Source organism: Hylobates moloch, unplaced genomic scaffold (genome assembly GCF_009828535.3).
Source record: "Hylobates moloch isolate HMO894 unplaced genomic scaffold, HMol_V3 SCAFFOLD_1, whole genome shotgun sequence".
Lineage (NCBI taxonomy): Eukaryota > Metazoa > Chordata > Mammalia > Primates > Hylobatidae > Hylobates > Hylobates moloch.
This window is the reverse complement of record NW_026652276.1, coordinates 19,158,138-19,183,140: the sequence shown is the minus strand read 5'-3', so window position 1 is coordinate 19,183,140 and position 25,003 is coordinate 19,158,138. Positions and strand designations below refer to the sequence as shown.

Here is a 25,003-nt window from a genome sequence, read left to right as displayed (position 1 = left end):
ACAAAATGAATTAGGGCAATGGGTTGAGTTATAGCAAGTCAAATTTTGGCTGAACACTAAAAAAAAAAAAAAAAACTAACTTTTTAACATTTAAAATTGTCCAAAAATGACATAGGATGCCTCATAGTAATTTCCTATCGCTAGCATCCCAGCAGAGGCTACAAACCGTTAACTGAGCAATTGTTTAAGAAGCATTTCAACATCAGCTGAGGGACTGGATTAGATAACCTTTAAGTTATGATAGTTATCCTAACCATGAGATTCTGAGCTTCTAGGAAAAAACAGAGCTTATGGAAAATGCAGATTCCCTGGTTCCATCTGGCCCTACTGAATAAAATAAGTCAAGACAAAGATTTGGTAAATAGTGCATTTTGAAGGCATCTCTAGGGAACTCTTATCACAGGGAGAAGTTGGGAACTACTGTTTTAAGGCAGTGCTTCTCAAATTTCAATGTGCTTACAATCAACTGGGGAGTTTGTTAAACCACAGATTCTGATTAATAGGTGTTGGGTGGCGACTAAGAGTGCATTTCTAGTAAGTTCTCAGGTGATTCAGATGCTGCTGGTCCATGGACTCACTTTAAGTAGAAAACATTTTAAGTTGCTTTCCTAATTCTGTCTGATCATAAAAATCACAAGGTGACTGGTAAAAATACAGATTCTCATTGGGCAGGTTTGAGAAACGAACTCTTAGGAGTTATCCTTGATCCTAAAATAAAAGCATCTCATTGTCCTGCAGGAAACCAACTGGGTCAACTCTAAAATTTTAACCATCCTTAACCTAATGCCTAATTATCATCATTTCACCAATACCCATCACTCACCTAAACTCTCATAATTTCAGAATCTAGATTATTAGAAATCTAATAAGAGTTCTAAGTTAGAACTCTTATTCTTTTGCAGCTGACCAGATAACGTAGAAGTAATCAAAAACAAAAACAATTAATTTTTAATAGCTGTTTATTTTTTTCGCTCTATATATTCGTTACCCTCTTTCTTTTTTTTTTTTGAAACGGAGTCTCCCTCTGCTGCCCAGGCTGGAGTGCAGTGGTGCAAATCTCGACTCACTGCAACCTCCACCTCCCGGGTTCAAACGATTCTGTGCCTCAGCCTCTTGAGTAGCTGGGATTACAGGGGCATGCCACTATGCCTGGCTAATTTTCGTATTTTTAGTAGAGACGGGGTTTCACCATGTTGGCCCGGCTGGTCTTGAGCTCCTGACCTCAAGATCCACCAGCCTCGGCCTCCCGAAGTGCTGGGATTACGGGCATGAGTCACCATGTCCAGCCCCTCTATCTTTATTAAATGAAAAGCTGGATGGGGCCTTATAAATCTTCATTATAGATTAGGAAATTGAAACTAGAGAGGCCAACTAACTTGCCCAAGATCACAGAGCCGTCATAAGATCTTTGGTTTTCCAGTTAGGAGGCTTCACTCCTGAGCTTCCTTAGAACTCAAATATAAGGGTATTGCTAGCTCTCCATTTCCTCTCAACTTTTAACACATCCAGTGAACTACTCATTCCAATTAGATCACGGAGGGAAATCACACAAACCTGCTAAATAATTTTTTAAGACGCCATAAAAGCATTAACCACCAGTTTTAAAATATGCTCTCAAAGATGAATGGCTATGACTCAAATTTTCATGGAAATTTTCAAATGGCTACAATCTACATGAATCTGATTCCTCAAATCAACCCTCTATTGAGAGCTAAAGCTGCGTTCGTCTACAAGCTTTTTCCTAGAAATTCAAACATGGCTGCTGATAATGACAAGGAAAGAAAAGAAAACCCAACTTAGCAAAGTCTTTAAGGAACGTATTTCCTTACCTTTCTTTAAAGACCTGAAGTCCTCGAACCAATCCTTCCAGACACAGGAGATCATATCTATTGGCAGGGACGTCAATTTTGTAAAGAACAACATCAGAGGCTCCTGCTGCCTTTACATTACCTTGTTCTTTACTTATTATTTCCTTCTCAGATGTCTAAAACAAGCCGAAAAGTAATGATAAAGTTAAATAATTTAAACTCTCTTTAAAAAGTAAAAGTTGTCAGCCCTATAAGGCAGTAACTACATTATACATATTTCCTACAAGAACATGGGATTACTATATCCACAACAAAAACAACATGAAAATATTAAGTGTTATAATCATAGCAGGCAGAAAAATACTTCAGCTTTAACTGAGTTCAGATATCTGGCAACCTCAATCACCCCAGAAAAGCACAAATCCATCTAAACAAGGGTCAGCAAGCAATAGCCCCCTGGCCAAATTATACCTGATACTTGTTTTTGTAAATAAAGATTTATTGGAACACAGCCAGGCCCATTCATTTATATATTATCTACTGCTACTTACACACTGCAATAGCTGAGCTGTAACAGAGACTATAGAGCCTAAAAAGCCTAAAATATTTACTATCTGGCCCTTTACAGAAAAAGTTTTCCCATCTCAAGGTAAAAGAAAATTAAAACATCACCAAGAACATAAAGTAACAACAACAAAAGTGTCAAAGGGGTAGAAGAAAGATGATTCACTAAATAAAAGAAACACAACTTCTTACAGGATGACTCTAAAACCTAAATCCTGTGGGCACCCAAGTCCACATGAGAATGAGAGGGGTAGTGTAAAAACAAAAAACAGTCAGAGACCATCAGACACTGGTAAAAATTAGAAGGGATAATAGGTGCAATGGGAAGCAAACTAGCGATAGCAAAGGGATAGTGCAGCAGAATGAAGGCAACCAAGAGGGAGATGACAGAAGAAACACCACTAGAATCACGTTTAATGCAGTGGCAAAGAGTTTAGAATATCTCAAGCACCACACTACAGCAGAGTAACAGATTTTCTTAAACATAACCACTGCAGAGAAGTTTCACTCTATTCCTTATGTTTACTACAGCAGGGAACTGTAAATATACTTAAGAAATTTTCACTTGAAATGATTAAAAGTTGTATTCCAACTGTTAATGTTACCCTTTAATTATGTGGAAACTCCACTTAACCAGGATTCCTACTATTTCCACCAACAACAACCTGCTAAAATAACTGATGGATTTCTATCAAAATATGTAATGATGCCCTCCCACTGCCACAATATAAGTAGTTCAAATTTTTGCCCAAATTAAGAATTATATCCACATTTGCACAGTATGCAGAGGAATTCACTTCTGGCCACTGAGTATTACGTGCCAACATCCCACCCAAGGAACCACAGGAGTCTATGCAATCCTGGGGCCGTACAAGGTGGTGCTGAGCTCCAAAAAACATCTACCTTGGGCATCTCAAACTTAGGAGACAAATTTTTAAAATTAGGGCAAATGAAAAATGAAAAACAAGAGAATGAAGAGGAGGAGGAAGGAGTAAAAAGGGGGGAAAAAAAAGAAGGGGAATGGGGAGAGGCAAAAAGAGAAGAGGAAGAATTCGAGTTTAAACAACGTTCAACCAAAGGGGTTAATAAAATTACTGTTTAAATAGTGAAGAAAGCTGAGTCACCTCCCAGGAGATGGCAGATCTCAGGAGGGACCTATAAACAGACAAGATAATACAATAACCAGAGAAATGAAGGCATCTGCATTCATTTTTCAGCAGCACCCCCTTATCCACAGGGGATATGTTTCAAGCTCCCAGTGGATACCTGAAACCTTGGATAGGACTAAACGTTACATATACCATGTTTCCTCCTATACATACATGCCTATGAAAAAGTTTAATTTATAAATTAGGCACCGTAAGAGATTAACGACTAATAATAAAATAGAACAATTAAAATAATATACTATAATAAGAGTTATGTGAATGTAGTCTCTTTCTGTCTTAGAATTTCTTATTGTACTATACTCATCTATTTTCAAACCACAGTTTGCTGCAGGTAACTAAAACTGTGGAAGCAAAACACTGTGGATAAGGAGGAACTACTGTAAAAAAAGATCTAATTCCCTTTGCAAAAAAAAAAAGACACAGAAGCTTACATCTTCTTTCAGTTTCAGCATCTCAACTCAGACAATGACCATATGTAAGACTGAATTTGTCAGTGCTACCTGACAAAAATCTTACCGAAATTAAAAATCACATAGATTTCGGAGTCAAAAAAGAAAACCATAAAGATCATATAATCCAAACCCCTTATTTCACAAATGAAAAGGAGGCCCAGAGAGACTCATCTGGACTATAGAGTTCAGACAGGCAAAGTAATTGTCCATAGTTACACAGCTAGTAAATGTTAGAACTAGAACGCAAATTATCTAACATCCAGTCCAACACTCTTAGATATCACGTAACTTCAAACATAATTCTGAGGTGTAGTAAAATTACGAATAGCAACTTATAAACTACAGAAATCTCAGCCAATTTCTCAAGTATACAAATAGATTAGTATGAAGATGATCTTTCTGTATCATTAGTAAGGCAGCAGGAAAAATAAGGTAAGACAATGTACAATTTTTTAGCCTGAAGATTTTTTAACTTTACACCTAAGGTAGTGTTATAAAAGCACTGAATAGGTGAAGATAGAAGGCTTAGGAAAAAAATAATACTAACTACCAGAAAATTATCTTTTAAATTAAAGTATGTCTTTTTTTTTTAACAGAAAAAAATTATTGGGCTTTTATTGGCAATTACAAAAGTAATAGATTTTCTTATATAATACATTTCTTCAGTAATATATTTTTCAAGTATTTTACCATAGAATTTCTAAAGTACTTTGTCATTGACGCCATAATTTATTATAAAGTAGGTCCCATAATCACATTTTTTGGAAGTTGCTGAAATTGACATAAAAAATATTGTTTTTTTAGGGGAAAAACTGGACAAAATACAGAATGGCCAAAACTAGATTCACTGGCTCAGTTACGTCTACTAGGTGAAAGAAAATAAAATGAGTCTTCTAATAGTTCATTCAGAATCTGTTACTGTAGAAATTTTAAGAGGTTTTGGGTCAGTTCCAGTATAAAAATAAGGCCAAAGTGCTCCTGTAAAATCATCATTAAAAGTACAGAGAAGAGATCTACCATTCAAATTATAAAAGGAAACCTCATTCATTTCACAGTCTAAAAAAATGCCAGTCTTACTAGGTGTTACTTTTGGCAGCAGAATAATTTCCTTATGGCCCAATACAATACAATTATTCTGACTAGATTACCAAATTCCCCATAATCCATCCTGTACTAAAATTGATTGACTCTTCCTCCTTCTGGGAGGAGAGTCATTACAGACACCAAGAATCCATTCAGACTTGTCTTTAACTTCTGCTTCCCAGTACTGCCTGCCACAATTCTATCCCTTAGAACCCAGAACAGCTGGGAGCAGATAAAATCTTCTTGGGTTATGAGGTAAGTTTTGTGTTGTATTTCCATATTGCACAGTTTTTCTATCTTCTGAGACTATAAGTTTACGACGTGCTGCTTCAGGATCTAGAATTACATCTACTTGAAATTGCTTGATAATTTTGTTTTGGCCAGAATATTGTGGAGGCAGATGGTAACCATATTCTTTTAATTTGAATAAAAAAGGTTTAGGGAATTTTAAATTCTTATATCTGTGATAGATATCCTTAACATTAGCCAGTAATTCCAGTTCTGACTTCACATATATGCTCTCTATCTTCTTTAGCAGATATTTTAATGAGGACGTATAATCTGAAAATTTTGTTAGGCTTTCATTTAGTTGTGCTAAAATATCCATATCTTCATCTTGTAATTGCCCAAAAACAGTCTCTTGCTCATTTTGCAGAAATAATCTAAGTTACTCAAATTCAGACTTGACTTCTTCTGCCGTATGTTTTACCTTTTTCTTCAGTTCCAGTGATTTTCTGTTTTGTATAGTTATGACTTTTTCAATTAGTTCCACTCTCTCCTTCCACAGTGCATTGTATTGCCCCAGTTTTTTCCTAATAGGAGGCAGCCCTCTTTATGGGCCAAACACAGTGATGCGGGTGATCAGTGGAGAAACTGCACCTTGGACATAAAAGCTCTAGGTCTTTCTGACAGAAGAAAGTCAAAACCTGATTATGCTTCTTACACACATGCTTCTCTTCCTACCTGTTCCTCTTGCTTCTTATCTGGAGTTGCTTAGCAATTTCAGTCAAAATACCCAGCTGGGGATTGCTTATAAATTTCCTTTCTGGACAGCACAAGCGGCCAAAGGGGCAGGGGAAACTATCAACTAGATCCTTCCAGGACATAATGATGCAGGAGAGACAGAAGTTATGCCCGCGGTGATGGTCACTGGGTCTTTCAAGTAGTCCAGACAGATGGGACAGCTAGCCTGTGCTCGGATGTCAGCCAGGGCTGTCACAAATTCCACTGAGCCTTGAACAAAGATGGTAGGTAAGGTAATTCTTTTATTTTAGCCAGGCCTAGCTCTCTAGAGCTCAAGACCCAGTACGCAGTGGATATCCTCCCCAGACCTTGAAATCTGACCAGCTTTCAGTTTTATTGACTTGGCATGTTGATGGCAGCTTCTAGAAACTTGTTAAGCCCTCAGCTCCTTAGCTTCAGACTTCACAGCCTGCAGCCTATTACGTATTAGAACTTATTAGCTGGGCTGCTGCTCTTCCCACTAAATGAAATAAAGTCAAGTTTTCTTCAAGAAAGTGGCCTCAGGTCCAAGATAAGGACTCCTTCCTGTAATCCCAGCTACTCAGGAGGCTGAGGCAGGACAATCACCTGAACCCAAGAGGAGGAGGTTGCGGTGAGCCAAGATCGCGTCATCGCACTCCAGCCTGGGCGACAGAGTGAAACTATATAAAGCACATTGGGCCAGGCGTGGTGGCTCACACCTGTAATCTCAGCACTTTGGGAGGCCAAAGCAGTGGATCACTTGAGGTCAGCAGTTTGAGAACCAGCCTGGCCAGCATGGTAAAACCTCGTCTCTCCTTGCATTATAATCACCTGGAGGTCTTGGTAAAAGATTGCTTGGGCCACATCTCCAGTTCTTATTCAGTAGGGCTGGTTTTTTTCCTAAGTTCCCAGATGATGCTGCTGGCCTGCAGACTGTACTTTGTGAACTCATGCTGGAGATCAGTAACCCCGGCCAGAGGATGCTCAGGACCCACCGAGCCCCCGCGAGGAAGGACTCAGACCCCCAACCCCACCAAATTAAAGTATGTCTTTAATAGATAATCATTATTAACAATAGTAAAATGTATAGCCCAGACTTGATTTTTTTAAATATTGTAATCATTATACAATCAAAAGTCAAAGAAAATGCTTCCTCATTTTTATAAGCAAGTCCTTAAAAAATATGAGCTCATTTTACAAGATCAATGAATATAGTAATGCATTAGTAGTGGCTGAAGAGGCATGGAGGATGGTGGTGGGGGCAGAGGAGCTGAAGGAGGAGGCACTGGAAGTGAAGGAGGCAGGGCAACTCTGGTTGAAGCAACATTTCTACTGCTTCTTGGTCCCTTTCTGTGATAAATTTGCCAAAGGAGGGAGCTTACTTTCGTACTGGGGTTATCCACACATTCTATCCATTTCCACAGCATAAGCCTGACAACAAGGTGATTGTAGATGGAATAAGGCATGAACTCCTTTTGAGATTTTAGTCAAGGCAACAGACAGAACTGGAGCTTAGCCCTCTGAACACAGAAATCATGGCCCACAAATGTTATCATCTTAGTCTAACTATAAGGTAACAAAGAAGAAATATAGTACACCCCTGAAAAATAAGCTTATGCACACAATCTTTGAAAAATAGACAAATATCCAATACATACAATTTCATCAAGCTCCAGACCAAATTCAAAACATAGTTCATCAAATTCTTCGTCAGCTAGGAAAATAAAAAAGGAGACGGTTAATTTTACTGTTTAGTAAAAGTGAAAACTACATACAAACTGCATTTTCTTATTACTAATTGCCTTACACCAATCATACTACTAAATATCAGGCATCACATATCATCATTTAAAAACAAACAGGCCAGGCACAGTGGCTCATGCCTGTAATCCCAGCACTTTGGGAGGCCGATGTGAGTGGATCACCTGAGGTCAGGAGTTTGAAACCAGCCTGGCCAACATGGTGAAACCCTGTCTCTACTAAAAATACAAAATTAGCCAGGCATGGTGGCACATGCCTGTAATCCCAGCTACTTGGGAGGCTGAGGCAGCAGAATTGCTTGAACCTGGGAGGCAGAGGTTGCAGTGAGCCGAGATCATGCCATTGCACTCCAGCCTGGGCGACAAGAGCCAGACTCTGTCTCAAAAAATTAAAAAAAAAAAGAAAAAAAGCTGGGCCAAAAAAATTTAAGATAAAAAAAAGAAAAAACTATTAAAGGCTTTGATTAATCTACACTAATATCAACTGTAGTTTAGGTTACCTGCACTGGGAAGTTTGCATGTACATAGAAGAAAAACACCTGTTAAGTAGAGATCAGATATAAAGTAGGCTCCAAATCACAGATCTCACACAACACAATGTCACATAAGTCCTATCATGTAAAATGGTCTGAGGCAGCCTGACACTTTTGGCTTTGAAGCCAAGTCAATCAGAGTTTGAATTCTATCCCACTTATTAGATCTGAGAGCTTGGCACCTTATGTAAACTTTCTTGGTATCTTGTGTCAACATTATAGCTGCCTCATATATAAAATGGTATTTCACAGCCATTATGGCATGGTACTATTGGAAAGATTTAAATGATAATGCATAAAATGGACCTGGCATAGTACCCTGAGACATAGTGAGTCTACAATAATTAATAGCTTATTAGCAATTAATAAAATAAGTTCTCTTCCTTATTTTAATATTATATCCTACCGTTTAGCTTTTCAGAGTTCTCACATTACCAAAAATAGAACACAAAACATCATTAGCAGTATATTGTAGTGAAAATTGGTCTTAAGATTCCTGATTCAGACACTAAATTTCAATTTAACATCTATGTACTGAGTACCCACCTTATACCAGGCACTGTACTAGGTACCAGGGTTACAAAGATAAATAAAACACAATTCCTGCCTTAACTATTTCCTCATCTAGTAAAGAAGCCAGATGTGTAAATAAATATGGCTGTGTTAAGTACAACATACAGGGCTGGCACAAAAGAAGTAATCAGTTTCTCTTATGGTCAGCTAAACCTTCACAGAAAGGATGAGTTCATTAGGCAGAGATTGTGGGGAGTGAAACAGCATGGCAAATTTGGAAACTCTTAAGTAGTTCAACATGGATGAAACATAAAGTTCATATCAGAAGATATGATGGAACAAGGAGAAAGAGGTCAGCTAATGATTTGCCCTCTTTCTTACAGGCAGGCAATGGAAATTATACTGAAGGGATTCTTCAGCTGGGCAAAAACATGATTAGATCTGCATTCTAAAGACTGCTCGCAGAGTAGAGGATGGATTGGAGCAGGGAGTCTACTGCAATAGCACAGATGCGATATAGTGAAGACTTTACTTAAAGCAGCACCAGCAAGAATGAGGAAGAACGGATTACTATGAAAAACATTAAAGAGGTGGAATGTATAAGGCTGGATGGCCGAATGATGGGAGGTAGGAATAGGGAGTGTGTAGAAGGAGTCTAGGATGACTCCCCGATCTCTGGTTTGGGGGAAAAAGTGGGTGGGGGTATCATTAACTAGGGCAGGTAGTAATAGGTACCCAGCCTCCCAGACGGCCTGTTCCATGATCCCTGCCTCCTTGTATTCATGGTCCTGTGTGAACTGAGGTCTGCAGCAATCACCTGAGTGAGTTTGGAAGCAGATTCTCCAGCCCAGCCAAGCTTTGAAATGACAGCAACCCCAGCTGACAGCTAGACTGCAAAATGGTGAGACCCAAAGCCAGAACCACCTTCCTAAACTACTTCCCGATTCCTGTCTCTCAGAAATTTTGTAAAATAATAAAGGCTTGTTTTACACTCCTAAGTACTGGGGTAACTTGTTACATAGCAACAGACTACTAATACTTTGGAATAATTTGTTATATAGCAATAGATTACTAATAAAGACTTTAGTCTCTGGACGTGGGGTACTGCTGTAACAAAAATGAAAAACATGGGAATGGCTTTGGAACCAAGCAGTGGGCTTTGAGGCGTGTAAATGAAAACCTAAAGAAGCTCATAGTCTTTGGTAAGGATGCAGGTGAGGATATGGAGGGAAAGTGAGGTAATGTTATCAGAAAGCAGAAGAAGAGGAATCCTGGTTAAGCAGAGGCAGAAGGCTTAGCAACACCATTCCTTGCAGTTATGTGCACTGTTAAAAAATCAGTGAGGTGATGTAACTAAGAAGATTTCCAACCAGTGTTCAAAGTGCCACCTGGGTTTTTCTTGTGCTTATGTGAAAAAAAAGAGATAAGCTAAAGGAAAGGCTGTTAAACAAAAATGAGCCAGGATGTTGGGGATTTTAAAAATTCTCATCTTCTCCAGATGTGAAACAATGCTAAAATTAAGAAATAACTTCTGAGCAAAGACCAAATCCAAGGCCAGGAAAACATGGTCCAAAGATAAAATCAAGGTTATGACCATAAAATCTTAAGACCCAGAAAGATCAAAGGCACTAATCATTCCAACAAAGGGTGCTATAAAAAAATTATAAAGAATGCGCCTCATAAATCCAATTAATCACACAATAGGGCTTAATTAAGAGCACTGTTATCAGCAGAAACTCAATATATTTCAGAGATGTGTAGGTGGTGTGGCTTTTAACTAATAAAATGGAAGCCAGTAACATGCACCAAAGACCCTCAAAGTTTTTAGAAGAAATACATATGCAGAAGCATTGCCAGCTATAATTGAAAGGGATAGAAATAGGATAAAATGAAGTCTTTGAACTCTCAAAATTCTATTAGCAGTAAGTAGACTGAGAAAACCAACCAGCTGTAAAGCACATGCTTCCTAGGGATCACTCAGAGGGGTGGAAACCAAGAGCCTAGAAGGCAGGGCAGACAGCCATGGAGAATTATTCCAGGCCTTCAGACGTAATCAAGAACATCTAACATTTGCCACTTGATTCCAGAATTGCCATGGACCAGTGACTCCTTTGTGTCTCCCATTTCCGCCCCTTTGAAGAGGAAGGGCTACAGGAGATATCCTATGCCCATCCCACCGCTGTATGTTAGGTATATGTGGGGCAGATAAATGGTCTCTCGAGTCTCTCAGGCCAACAGTGTACTAAAGAAGCTATACTGAAGGAACTACACCCAAGGAGCCACATCCACATCTGGTCCTGATTTAGATGATGAGATTCTAGATTCTGAGCTGCTGCTGTAATGGGATGACACTTCTGAGGGCCTTGGGAGGGGGTGAGTATATTTTGCATATGGGAGGAACCTGAATCAGTGGAGGTCAGAGGGGGAACGGTGGTAGTCAGCCTCCAAGATGGCCTCCAATAATACCGGCCTCCTGGTATTCACACCCTTGTACTGTTCCCTTCCACATTGTGCTAGGATTGGTCTGTGATCAAGAGAATATGAGAAGAGCTAGTATATCACTTCTGAGCTGTTATTGAAAACAGGTGTCTATCCTCAGCACTCTCTCTTACTTACCTACTCTCTCGGACCTCTCCATCTGGGGCAAACAAGCTAACATGTTCTAAGCAGTCCTATGGAGAGGATCAGGTGGGAGGAACTAAAGCCTATGGCCAAAAATCAGCAAGGAACTGAGGTTTGCCAACAACCACTTGAATGAACCTGAAAGCAGTTTCTCCAGACCCAGTTAGGCCTTGAGATGACTACGGATCTGGCAAACACCTTGACTGCAATCTGGTATTAGATCCAGAGCAAAAACCACCCGGCTAAGCCAGTCCCCAATTCCTGACCCTCAGAAACTATATAACAAATGATAGCTGCTTTAAGATGCTAAACTTTGGGATAATTTAGTATGCAGTAATAGATAACTAAGTGGTACAGAACTATTAAAATATGCTGAATCCTAATTATCATGTTTTATTCCTTTCAGCTGTATTTCATGGGTTTCTATACAAAGAAAAATCAATGATAAAATCGTGATTAGTAATTTCCTCTAACGAAAGGACACATCAAGTAACCACACCTTAGGGGTGTATATGATATACACACAAGGCTGTGCCACCACTGCCAGCTATTACACCACGCCAGAACAGGACTATAATTGAAGAGCAGTGATAATAAATCAGTTAACAAGAAAAGGAGCGGCAAGAGGAAACCATCTGCACAGAAAGTCCGTTGAAAAGGTAGACTAAGGAGACAAAACTGCTCCAAAGGAGACAGAAGAGCAAAATAACCAAAATGGCCAACAGCTTGAAAGAGAAATATCCTTGCTAAGCAAAGAGGTGGTAAAAAGGAAGGTGGGGACTGGTAGAAACAATGGAATTTCAAATAGAAAGCAACCCTTGGAGGGACTAAAGAGAGAGAATGTGGATTTTCAAAGTGTGAATGAGACATTATCTGAAAACAAGACAAAAGGAGGAAGACTGGGGAAAAAAAAAAGGTAAGAAACAAGATGTATCCATACTACTTGGAAACCACATGTTTGCCGAACATGCTTTTTCAATTCTGACCTCAACCCAGTTAACAGTTTCAAGAAAGAACACAATAAAGGTAAACTAATGAAGAGAAACATTTCTGACCTCTTGAAAGTATATCTCAATAAATAACATCAATCCTTCTGACTGAATTTTTTTTTTTTTTTGAGACAGGGTCTCACTTTGTAGCCGGGGCTGGAGTGCAGTGGCTTGATCACCGCTCACTACAGCCTTGACCTACTTGGTTCAAGTGATCCTCTGGCCACAGCCTCCCAAATAGCTGGGACTACAGGTATACACCACCACACTCAGCTACTTTTTGTAGAGACAGGGTTTTGCCATGTTGCCCAGTCTGGTCTCCAACTCCTGAGCTCAAGCAATCTGCCCACCTCGTCCCCCCAAAGTGCTGTAATTACAAGCATCAGCCATGTACCTGGCCCTTAAAAGACTCAGTAGCTAACAAACACGTATTTGTGAAAAAATCAATCTTAATTGATCACTGACAATATGAAAAAAAAAAAGGGAAGCAGACAGAATATGTTAAAACATCAGATGATAGTAAATAGGTTATAAATCTCACCATTTTTAAAAATCTGGATTATTTCTTACCTCCCTAGAAATGGAGACTGGGATGGGAACTGATTATAGATGTTTTGAACAAATATTTGCCACCTACCATCTTAGGCAATTCAGGTATACAGACTGAGCATTCCTAATCCAAAAATCTGAAATCTGACATGCTCCAAAACCCAAAACCTTAAAGTGCAGACATGATGTCACAAGTGGAAAATTCCACACCTGACTCCATGTGACTTGTCAAAAACAGTCGAAACTTTGTTTCATGCAAAAAAAAATTATTTAAAGTATTCCATAAAATTGTAATCCCAGCACTTTGGGAGGCCGAGGCGGGCGGATCACGAGGTCAAGAGATCGAGACCACGGTGAAACCCCGTCTCTACTAAAAATAATAATAACAAAAAAATTAGCCGGGTGTGGTGGCGGGCGCCTGTAGTCCCAGCTACTCGGAGAGGCTGAGGCAGGAGAATGGCGTGAACCCGGGAGGCGGAGCTTGCAGTGAGCCGAGATTGTGCCACTGCACTCCAGCCTGGGCAACAGAGCGAGACTCCGTCTCAAAAAAAAAAAAAAAAATTAACTTCAGGCTATGCATAAAAGGTATATATGAAATATAAATCAATTTCATGTTTAGACTTGGTCCCACCCCCAAAATATCTCATTATCTATATGCAAATATCCCAAAATCCAAAATCCAAGACGCTTCTGGTCTCAAGAATTTTGGATAAGGAATTATTAACCTGTACCACATCCCATTAGTGAGAATATGGTTTAGAAGGGCAGGTAAGAAATATAAATAAGCTCATTATAAAACAAAGCGATTAGGCGATTAGAGCCAAGTACAAAGGGTAAGAGTAATACAATACCCTTGTATTTACTTTATTTTCGGGGACTTACGGCAGAACTTACGAAGAACATCACATTGAGAATAGCTACTATCTAAAAGCATACACTTAGGAAAGATTTTTAAAAGCCAGCTTTATTTTCACTGTAACAGTAATATCTTATTCTGGGAAGCGGTGGCTGCTATTAAACCAATTAGGCCTTTGTTAACACACTGAGCCCTAAAAACAAAAAAACAGCTCTCACGAACCAGTTGGTCCAGCCTTTATACAAGCCAAAAATTATGGGGTGGGGGCTGGGCGCAGTGGCTCATGCCCGTAATCCCAGCATTTTGGGAAGCCGCCGCAGGCGAATCAAGACCAGCCTGGCCAAGATGGTGAAACCCGGTCTCTAAAAATACAAAAAAATTACTCGGGCGCGACGGCGGGCGCCTGTAATCCCAGCTACTCGGGAGGCTGAGGCAGAGAATTGCTTGAACCGGGAGACGGAGGTTGCAGTCAGCCGAGATCGCGCCACTGCACTCCAGCCTGGGCGACAGACCGAGACTCCGTCTCAAAAAAAAAAAAAAAAAAAAAATAGGGTGGGACAGCTGCTACGGCTGTGAGGTAACTGATAACGGCACTTAATATCTCCCTCCTTTTTTTCAATGGTTGGGTTTTTAGAACTGAATAAAAGATGAAATGTAGAATGAAGTCTACGCCCATTGAATACTCCTCATTCAGGTCTCAGATCAAATGTTACCACCCTATCTAAAGTTGTTCTTGGCACAACACCTTTTCTTTCCTTGATGGTATTTAACATTATCCGAAATCATTTTATTAATGTGCTGGTTAATTGTCTGCCTCCATCAGACAGAACGTGGACCTGACGTGTCATGTGCACAGCTCTAGTCCTAAGCTCTTAGAACAGTGCCTGACACATAACAGGCGCTCAGGAAACATTAATAAAACGAAGACAGGTGGAATGCCGTTCTCCACCCCGCTGCACAAATCTCTCCTCCTACCCCCTTATAAACTGAGTTCCCACAGCGCTGCTATTGCAACGAACTGGCTACGCTCAGGATGCAACCCCGGGTTTCCTTCCTGTTCTATCCCCTGGCTTGGATGTCGGTGCCAGGCATGCTGTAGGCACTCGATGGCAGATCGCTGAATGAATGACACGGCAAGCCGGGCACGAGCAGTGGCACCGCTGCGATGCCGGTTCCGAGGCTACCACAGCCCAGCCGGACCGCCACCATCATGGGCCTTCCCGTGTAAACCCCGGCCTCCCGGGGCCAAAACCTTCAGGAAGGCATGAATGTCGCCACAGTGCCCTTTTGGAGGGAGGCCCAGCCTCCGAGAAGAGGCGTAGGGCCCAAAGTATAGGGCCGGCACTCACTGTAGGTGCGGCCCAGGGCTTGGAAGAGCAGATCACGCTTCACGCTGACAGTCGGCATGGCGGGTCGAACTCACTGCGCCTGCGCAGCGAGCTGACCCGGGCTTCCCTAGCGAAGCGCGTAGGACCCGCCTCTTCTTGTGCGTGTTGTCTTGAATATCGCCATTCTGCTGCCAACAGTTCCTGTTCTTTTTTTAATCTAAAAACACTCACCTTGCCATTATCTCGCTGACTAAATATATTTTCATGGGACTAATCGTTTAAAAGCCTGTGAGAGAGATATAATTTGATGGAACTTGCTAGGATTTGTCAGGCATTGTAATGTACTGACCCTGAAGTCCCGGATGCTTCCAGCGCGCTAAGGGCCGGGGACGCCCACCAGGTGGGCGGGGCGAGAGTGGGGCGCGTCAGAGAGGGGGCGGGGCCTCCACGTGGGAAATCTTGCCTGGAGGTGGTGGAAATGCGAGTGGAGAGGGTTCAAGGCTTCCTGCAGAGAAAGGTGTGCAAATCCTGGCGGCGGGAGAGGGGCTGTTGACAGACCTCAGTTTTTACTTCATTCTTTAATCTTTCCTCTACTCGTATAAGTGATATACCTGTGTTTTGTTTGAACTTTACGGCAGCCCTATAAGGGAGGCATTGTAAGAGACCTCTTTTTAGTCTGTTTGCTCAGTGCTCTCTGCTGTCAGTGGGCTGTGCTCAGTCCTCTGCCAGCATTAAATTTCCTCCTTAAAACAACCCTGAGTGTAATAGGCTGAATAACGGCCCCCAATAATATCAGACCCTAATCCCTGCAACCTCTAAATGTAACTTTATATGGAAACAGCGTCTTTACAGATCAAATTAAGGATTTTGAGATGAAGATTATCCTGGATTCGAAAGACGAGCGCTAAATGGAATCACAGTATCCTCATAAAATCATAAAAGGAAGGTCGAGAGAGACGATTTAGCCACGGTGGCAGAGATTGGAGTATGGCAGCCACAACCCAAGGATGCCAGCAGCCACCAGAAACAAAGAGACAAGCACACACTGGGGGTGAGGGGGTGGAGGAGCGGGGAGCATCAAGAATAGCTAATAGATGCTGGGCTTAATACTTAGGTGATGGGATGATCTGGGCAGCAAACCACCATGGCATACTTGTACCTATGTAACAAACCTTCACATCCTGCACATGTATCCCTGAAATAGAGACAAGGACAGTTCACGCCCAGCCCGTGGGGCAGCCGTATAATGCATGCTGATTTGGGCCCAGTAAAACTGATTTTGGGTTTCTGGCCTCCAGAACTGTGACAGCATAAATTTTTGGTTTAAGTCAGCAAGTTTGTGGTAATTTGTTTCAGCAGCCAAGGGAGACTAATACATTAAGATCGGTACCATTATCCCTGTTTTACAAGTAATGAAACTAAGGCACAAACAGGCAGTTCCAGGGGGAGCCTTGCCCTAATCCTTTCTACTGTACAGTGAGTCAGGGCTTCTTCCGAAGTCCTTCACATGAGGGGAGAAAAGCTGAGCCAGATGTAAGCCACCCTAACTATTAATCAAGCAGTTTTTCACTATACAGTATTAGCTCCCCTCCATGGGAAGGCAGTCCCTTCCCAGTGACCAACGTAACAGATTGGCAACACCCCATAAATGGCAAACATCCCCAGTGCAAAATACAGTTTTCCACCGAAAATTCGTGCTTTGTGCTCAATTAATAAGCAAAGGACTAGTGCCAGGCACGATGGCTCACACTTGTAACACCAACACTTTGGGAGGCTGAAGTGGGCAGATCACTTGAGGTCAAGAGTTTGAAACCAGCCTGGCCAACATGATAAAACCCCATCTCTACTAAAATCACAAAAATTAGCTGGGTGTGGTGGTGGGCACTTGTAATCCCAGCTACTGGGGAGGCTGAGGGCTAAGAATCACTTTAACCCAGGAGGCAGAGGTTGCAGTGAGCCAAGATCATGCCACTGCACTCCAGCCTGGGTGACAGAGCAAGACTCTGTCTCAAAAACAATAACAACAACAACAACAAAATAATAATAATAAATAACCAAAGGACTTCCTGCTGACCTGCTCCGCTTTGGGCACTCCAAAGTGTTCTGTGGCCTCTGAACCTCAGTTTCCTCATCCATAAAATAGGGATAATAATATACACCTTAAAGAATTATTGTGTCTCATACCTGTGATTCCAGCACTTTGGGAGGCCGAGGCGGGAGGATTACTTGAGCCCAGGATTTCAAAACCAGCCTGTGCAACAGAGTTGGACCCCATCTCTGAATAGAAAAATTAGCCAGGCATGGTGACACACACCTATGATCCCATCTACGCGGATCACTTGAGCCCGGGAGGTTGAGGCTGCAGTGAGCTGTGATCGTGCCACAGCACTGCAGCCTGGGTGACAAAGTGAGACCTTGTCTTAGAAACTAAAAAAGAATTATTGTAAGAATTTGAAATAATACTCATAAATAACTAGTATAGTTCTTATCATATCAGAGGTCCTGGAAATAGTGCAACTGTCATTATTTTTTTTAATCCTCCTAGTTAGTTTTCTGCTAGTCTCAGACCACCAAAGGGCATTTTGTTCCCATCTCTCACATCCCCCAACTGACCCATCCTACTTTTTATCATTGCACATGTTACAGGTACTGTGTCCCTTCTCTGTGAGAAGCTAAACTGTTAGAAGATTCTAATGGAAAAGAGGAAACTAGGCCACTAGGGCTCATCACAATAACTGAAAGGAAAGGTACGTGGAAAATGATGAGATCGTATATCACAAAATGTAGGTACATGCTTCTTTCATCTAACTTTGGGGCCAGACTGAAAGCAGGAATGAGGTGGCAGCATTTCCTAGGAAAGAAAGACGAGCTGGACAAAAGGCATGGAAAAACTCTCAGCTCAGCAGAAATTAAGGAGATGCAAATTAAAATTATAAGGACATACGTTTATGTACCTACGAGACTGGTAGGAATCTTAAAGTCTGAAAAAAATCAGATCTTGGCAAGAATTTGGGAGTATAAATTGATATAATCTCTTTGGAAAATATGGCCTTACCTAGAAAAATGGGGCATGTCCATATCCTACTACCCAGCAATTGCACTGCTAGGAATATTCCCCAGAGAAACTCTTACCCATGTGCACCAGAAGACTCAAATAAGAATTTTCATGGTTACATTGTTCATTATAACAGAAAGCTAGAAACAACCCAATGTTTGTCAATACTAGAATGGGTAGACAGTTATGATAAATTTATACAGTGAAACACCATACAGTTATGTAAACAAATGAACTACACCTGCATGTATCAAATTGGATAAATCTTACATTGTAATTTTGAGGGAAAAATGTAAATCACAGAAGAATATGTATCCTTGATGCCGTTACTATAAACACTAAAAACCAGGCTAACCTAAAGAGTATATTGTTAGGCATACATAAATAGAATGGTAAGCCTGTAATAAAAAGCAGAGGGTGACAAACACAAAATATGAGACCAGTTAGTTCTGAGTGAGATGGAAGGGCTGCAACCTGCAGTGTTGGAATACCTGTATTACTCAGAGTCCTCCAGATAAATAAACAGGAAATAGGTAGACAGATATTTATTATAAAGTATTGTCTCACATCATTATGGAAACTGAGAAGTCCCACAATCTACCATCTGCAAGCTGGAGACCCATGAAAATGAGTGAAGTAGTTTAAAGCCCTGAGAGCTGAAGAGGTAGTGGTACAGATGCTGTCTCAAGGCCTGAAAACCAGGAGAACTGAGAGCAGGGAAAGATCTATGGCCCAGCTCAAGTAGTCACAGAGTGAATTCAGCCTTCCCCTTTTTATTCTCTTCAGGCCCACTATGGATTGGATAATACCTACCCACCTTGGGGAGGGCCATTTGCTTTACTCAGTCTATCCATTCAAATGCTAATCTTGGCTGGGTGCAGTGGCTCACGCCTGTAATCCTAGCACTTTGGGAGGCTGAGGCAGGCAGATCACTTGAGGTCAGAAGTTTGAGACCAACCTGGCTAACATAGCAAAACCCCATCTCTACTAAAAATACAAAAATTAGCTGGGCATGGTGGCACACGCCTGTAGTCCCAGCTACTTGGGAGGCTGAGGTAGAGGAATCACTTGAACCCAGGAGGCGGAGGTTGCAGTGAGCCGAGGTTGCACCACTGCACTCCAGCCTGGGCAACAGCAAGACTCCATCTCAAAAAAAATGAAAACAAATGCTAATCTCTTCCAGGAACACCCTCACACACCCAGAAATAATGTTTAACCAGCTACCTGGGTACCCATTAGCCCAGTCAAGTTGGTACATAAAATTAACCAACACAGTACCCAAAGGGTTTCAAAAATATTGGTAATGTTCTATTTTATCTGATATACCTTTGTGGATGTATTTTAAGAAAGAGAAGATGAAGGTGGGAAACAACAGATGAGTGTGGCACTCTATTTCAGGGGTGGGAGATGAATGGTGGGTGGCAGATAGATGAGCAGAAACACAATAGGAATACTTGACACTTGATTTCGCTTTAAGGTGTTCTTTTTCCTCCATAAAGGGCTTTTTTTTTTTTCCTTTTGAGATGGAGTTTCACTCGTAGCCCAGGCTGGAGTGCAATGGCCCATCTTGGCTCACTGCAGCCTCCACCTCCTGGGTTCAAGCAATTCTCCTGCCTCAGCCTCCCGAGTAGCTGGGATTACAGGCGCCCACCACCACGCCCAGCTAATTTTTGTATTTTTAGTGGAGATGGGGTTTTACCATGTTGGCCAGACTGGTCTCAAACTCCTGACCTCAGGTGAATCACCTGTCTTGGCCTCCCAAAGTGCTAGGATTACAGGTGTGAGCCACTGCGCCCGGCCCAGATAAAGGGCTTTTTAAAAACTTTAGTCTAATTTATTATTCTTTTCCTTTATATGTTGTGGGGTTTAGGTTATGTTTTAAAAGGTCTTTCTTAATCCCAAGATTTTTTTTTAAGTATGTTTCTCAGAGCACTTGAATGGGTTTTTATTTTTCTTTTGCATTTAAATCTCAGATCTTTCTGAAATTTGTTTTGGTTTTGGAGTGAGCAAATGAACCAGCTTTATTTTTGTTTGTAAACAATTCAGTTAATACATTATTTATTAAATAAGCTTTTTTTTACTCATGGATTTGAAATACGTTCTTTATTAAATTTCCATATATATATCTATATATTTAGGGTTATTCCTGAACTATGTGTTCCACTGTCTGTACGAAGCTTTTTCAATTACTATAGTACTATAATACATTTTAATAGTTGGAAAAGTTAGTAAGTTAGTGTACCTTCAATGCCTTCTTTTTCAAAACTTTCATGACTTTTATCTCATGTTAATTTTTCTAGATGAACTTTAAGATTTCTTCAAGTTCCAGAAAACATTCTTTTATCATTTATTACGAATCAAACATAATTTATGGATTAATTTAGGAATCTTTCCATCTAAGAACCACAAGCTCCATGTAAGTTCTTAAGTGTACCAGGTAGTGGTCCCCCTTAGGCCTTCTGCTTGAATGTTCTTGCCGATAGATTCCCATAGAGCTAGATCCCTTGGCTCCTTGAAGTCTTCCCAGAAAAGCCTATCCCTGACTATACTATTAGTTATGGTTATTAGATATATATGTCTCTCTCTGCTAAAACATGAGCCTGTAAAGGCAGAGATTTTTGTGTTTTGTTCACTAACACATGCCAAGAACCTCAAACAGTGCCTGGCAGAGGGCAGACCATCAATAACTATTTGAAGCTTTAATGTTAGGAATACTTGGTATATTACCTTTTCTTTTTACAAATATAAACTTCAGAACTAAAAAAATGAGCAAAGGAAGTGAGCACCAATTAAATACAAACAAAAAAACAAGAAGAGAAGAGAATGTAAATTAAAACAACAATGCAAGTTATGGATATTTTCTCCAGGGAGACCGGCAGGCATTAAAGAAACAAATCATACCAACCCTGTATTGGCAAAAATTTAGAAAGCTGGCACTTTAACTCCTGTTAGGAATATAAGTAGCAGTTTGACAATACAAATCAACATATTAAAGATTTTTTCTCTTTGATCCTAAAATTCCACTCCTATAATTATTCTAAGGAAATTATGAAACAATTCTTTGTAATGTAGAAAATTTTGAAACAACCTAAACATTCAACAAGATGAGCTTGATTAAATAGAGTATGATACCTTTATGCAGTGAAATACTATACAAACATTAAAAATGATGTTAGCTATCTACTTTTTTTTTTTTTTTTTTTTAGATGGAGTCTCCCTCTGTCATCCAGGCTGGATTGCAGTGGCGTGATCTTGGCTCACTGCCACCTCTGCCTCCCGGGCTCAAGCAATTCCCCTGCCTCAGCCTCCCGAATAGCTGGGACTACAGGCACACGCCACCACGCCCAGGTAATTTTTGTATTTTTAGTAGACACAGGGTTTCACCATGTTGGCTACAATGGTCTCTGTCTCTTGACCTCGTGATCCGCCCACCTCGGACTCCCCAAGTGCTGGAGTTACAGGTGTGAGCCACCACACCCGGCCCAGCCATCTACATTTTTTAACATGGCAAAAAGTTCACAACAAGTGAACTTTATGATATGAAAGTACAGTTACTAAACAATATACTTTATTTTTATTTATTTAATTTTATTTCATTTTAGAGACAGGGTCTCACTCTTTCACCCAAGCTGAAGTGCAGTGGCATGATCATAGCTCACTGCAGCCTTCATCTCCTGGGCTCCAGTGATTCTGCCACCTCAGCCTCCCAAATAGCTGGGACCACAGGCACACACCACCACACCTGGCAAATTTTTTAACTTTTTTGTAGAGACAGGGTCTCATTATGTTGCCCGGGCTTAACAATATACTTTAAATGACCAATTTTTTGTTTTAAAAATGCATGTATAGCTGGGCACAGTGGTTCATGCTTATAATCCTAGCACTTTGGGAGGTTGAGGTGGGTGGATTACTTGAGGTCAGGAGTTTGAAACCAACCTGGCCAGCATGGTGAAAACCCATCTCTACTAAAAATATTTAAAAAATTAGCCAGGCATGGTGGTGGGCACCCATAATCGTAGCTCCTCAGGAGGCTGAGGCACAAGAATCACATGAACCTGGGAGGTGGAGGTTGCAGTGAGCTGAGATCACACCATTGCACTCCAGCCTGGGCAATAAGAGTGAGGCTCCCTCTCAAAAAAAAGAAAAAAAAAAAAACGCAGGTATGTATGAGTGTGAACAAAAATAAAATGGCTACTATAATATACAACAAAATGTTAACAGTCACTATTCTTGGATTGCTGAGATTTTTTAAAATTGTATCTTATATTTTACAGAATTGTAACTAGCAAGTATTATTTTATTATGAGAAAATAAAACCAAGGCTATCATAAAACACAATCAGGCTCACTCCTTTTCCCTGACTAATCAGACATTGGTAGATTGTCCAGCTCTCTCATTATCACCTGGAATCAGAGCCTGCACCCTTGGATTGTTTTTGCCTATAAAATGTGTAATAAGCTCGGAGAAAATTTCTGAAATGATTGTGCCACTTTCCTGTAATGCTTGTGGGTTGGCCAGTAACTGTGAAAGCTATGCTGTCAGGTCTGAAGTTCTTCTCACACAGGTCCTAAATTGCAGTATGGGATCAGATGACATTTTACACTAGAGCCACTGATAGCTTAAAGGGGCATGCTGATACTGTGTAGTGCTTTCCTCTCCAGAAGCAAACAGTCTCCGCTTGCAGCCTCAGTTTCTTCATTCACAAAATGGAGATAGTATTCCATCTGATGGTTGTGAGGATAAAGTATGTGGAGACAATTTGAAACCTGCAAAGTGCTATTTGATTAGTAGATATTTATACTGAAAGTAATTACCCAGTATATTACCTTCGGTATAAATTACCCAAGTGATCTGAGACTATGACCTCTTTCTGGTGTGAAGTTTAGTCAAACTTGAGCTGCTGTCTCCCAGAGGGTGAGGCAGGGCTTTCCATACAGGTAATGGATGATACAATTTCCTGTAACTGGCCTTGCTTTTACTTGCTGCGTATCAAAAACTGGTTCTGTTCTATCCATAATCTTATATGCCTTTCCTATAAATTTCGTGGGGGCACTCCAATCTCTCTGTAGATTACTCTGAAACTTTTAGGACATAACCACAGTCCATACATCTTTTTGGGTTTCTATTGCTACATCCATCTAGCATCAAGAAGGTCTGCAAGACCTCACAAGAATCAGTTTGATCAGCACTAAGGAATTTGTCAAAACGATGGTCATTTTAAATTGGATTTTTTTTTTTTTGGAGACAGAGTCTCACTCTGTCGCCCAGGCTGGAGTGCAGTGGCGTGATCTCGGCTCACTGCAAGCTCCGCCTCCCGGGTTCAAGCCATTCTCCTGCCTCAGCCTCCCGAGTAGCTGGGACTACATGCCCAGTTAATGTTTTTTGTATTTTTAGTAGAGACGGGGTTTCACCGTGTTAGCTAGGATGGTCTCGATCTCCTGGCCTCGTGATCCACCCGTCTCGGCCTCCCAAAGTGCTGGGATTACAGGCATGAGCCACTGCACCTGGCCTAAATTGGATTTTTAAAATAAACTCATTACACATTTTATAGTATTGACAATTCCCTCGTTCCTGATATTCTCCTTCCTTAGTTTTCCTGACTCCAGGCTCCTGATTGGCTCCTTGGATTTTTCTACTGTCACTATGCGATAGGCAAAAGCAATACAACATAGTATTAAGTTCTATCAGTCACAGATTTAAATCCTGGATCTACTGTTCACTGAGACCTTGGACCAATGACAGAATACTGATGAGCCTCAGTTCCTCATCTGTAATGTGAAGAATAACAATACCTACCTTGTAGTTATACCATGTGATGGTTGTGAGAATTCTAAGAGAAATAGTTTGTGTAGGGTTTGGCCTATCATGAACACTGAATAAATATTAACTCTCTTGCGGCCTCCTCTACCTCCTACACTGCACTTTCCCTTGCTTCTATGTGGGGTGCTATCCAGAGTTACGTGCTTAGAAATCTTCTCCCGGAGTGAGGTCTGCAGCCTCCACTATCACCTAAACACAGACGGCTCCCTTCCTATCTTCAGCTTTTATCTCTCTTCTGTACATATTTCTTTTTTTTTCTCTTTTTTTTTTTTTGAGATGGAGTATAGTTCTGTCGCCCGGGCTGGAGTGCAGTGACGCCGATCTTGGCTCGCTGCAACCTCAGCCTCCTAGGTTCACGCCATTCTCCTGCCTCAGCCTCCTGAGTAGCTGGGACTATAGGCCCAGCTAATTTTTTTTGTATTTTTAATAGAGACGGGGTTTCACCGTGTTAACCAGGATGGTCTCAATCTTTTGACCTCATGATCCGCCTGCCTCAGCCTCCCAAAGTGCTGGGATTACAGGCGTGAGCCACTGTGCCCAGCCTCTTCTGTACATATTTCTTACCAGCTTCTGAACATCTGCACCTGGCTGTCCAACACGCTGGCATCTCATACTCAACATGTCAAAAACTGAAGTTTCCCCTAAGATTCATTTTTTCCCGTGTCTGCCTTTCCTTTTCAATGTCACCACCATCCACTGAGTTATCCAAATCGGAAATACTGAAGTCAACTTAACTCCTCCTCACTCATTTCTCCCTTCTGATTGGTTTTGATTGCAGAAGCTTGGAATCATCTGCCCAGAATTTTCATTCGCCGCCACAAGGGCAAATTTGACAGCCACCATGTTACAGCAATGGGACCCTGTATCTCATTTGAATGAACTGATACAGAAGTTGACACCTGATGCCAGCTGGATTTT

The 25,003-nt window shown here is 41.0% G+C and overlaps 1 protein-coding gene and 1 pseudogene across 5 annotated transcripts in view; both read right to left on the bottom strand.

The window, feature by feature from the left end:
- The window catches only part of FARSB (phenylalanyl-tRNA synthetase subunit beta), a 95,723-nt gene extending 80,428 nt beyond the window's left edge, over window positions 1-15,295 (bottom strand). For all 5 annotated transcript variants that reach the window (XR_009213315.1, XR_009213312.1, XR_009213313.1 and 2 more), the window contains exons 1-3: window positions 15,232-15,295; window positions 7,719-7,774; window positions 1,830-1,984 (exon numbers count right to left, since the gene is read on the bottom strand). Coding sequence is in view for 1 of the 5 variants with exons in the window: in XM_032754354.2 (XP_032610245.1) it covers window positions 1,830-1,984; window positions 7,719-7,774; window positions 15,232-15,289 (269 nt within the window). In the remaining 4 variants the exon portion in view is untranslated. The remainder of the gene's footprint in view (window positions 1-1,829; window positions 1,985-7,718; window positions 7,775-15,231) is intronic.
- Window positions 4,700-6,346, bottom strand: LOC116465885 (tripartite motif-containing protein 60-like; annotated as a pseudogene).
- Window positions 15,296-25,003: the final 9,708 nt, after the last annotated feature.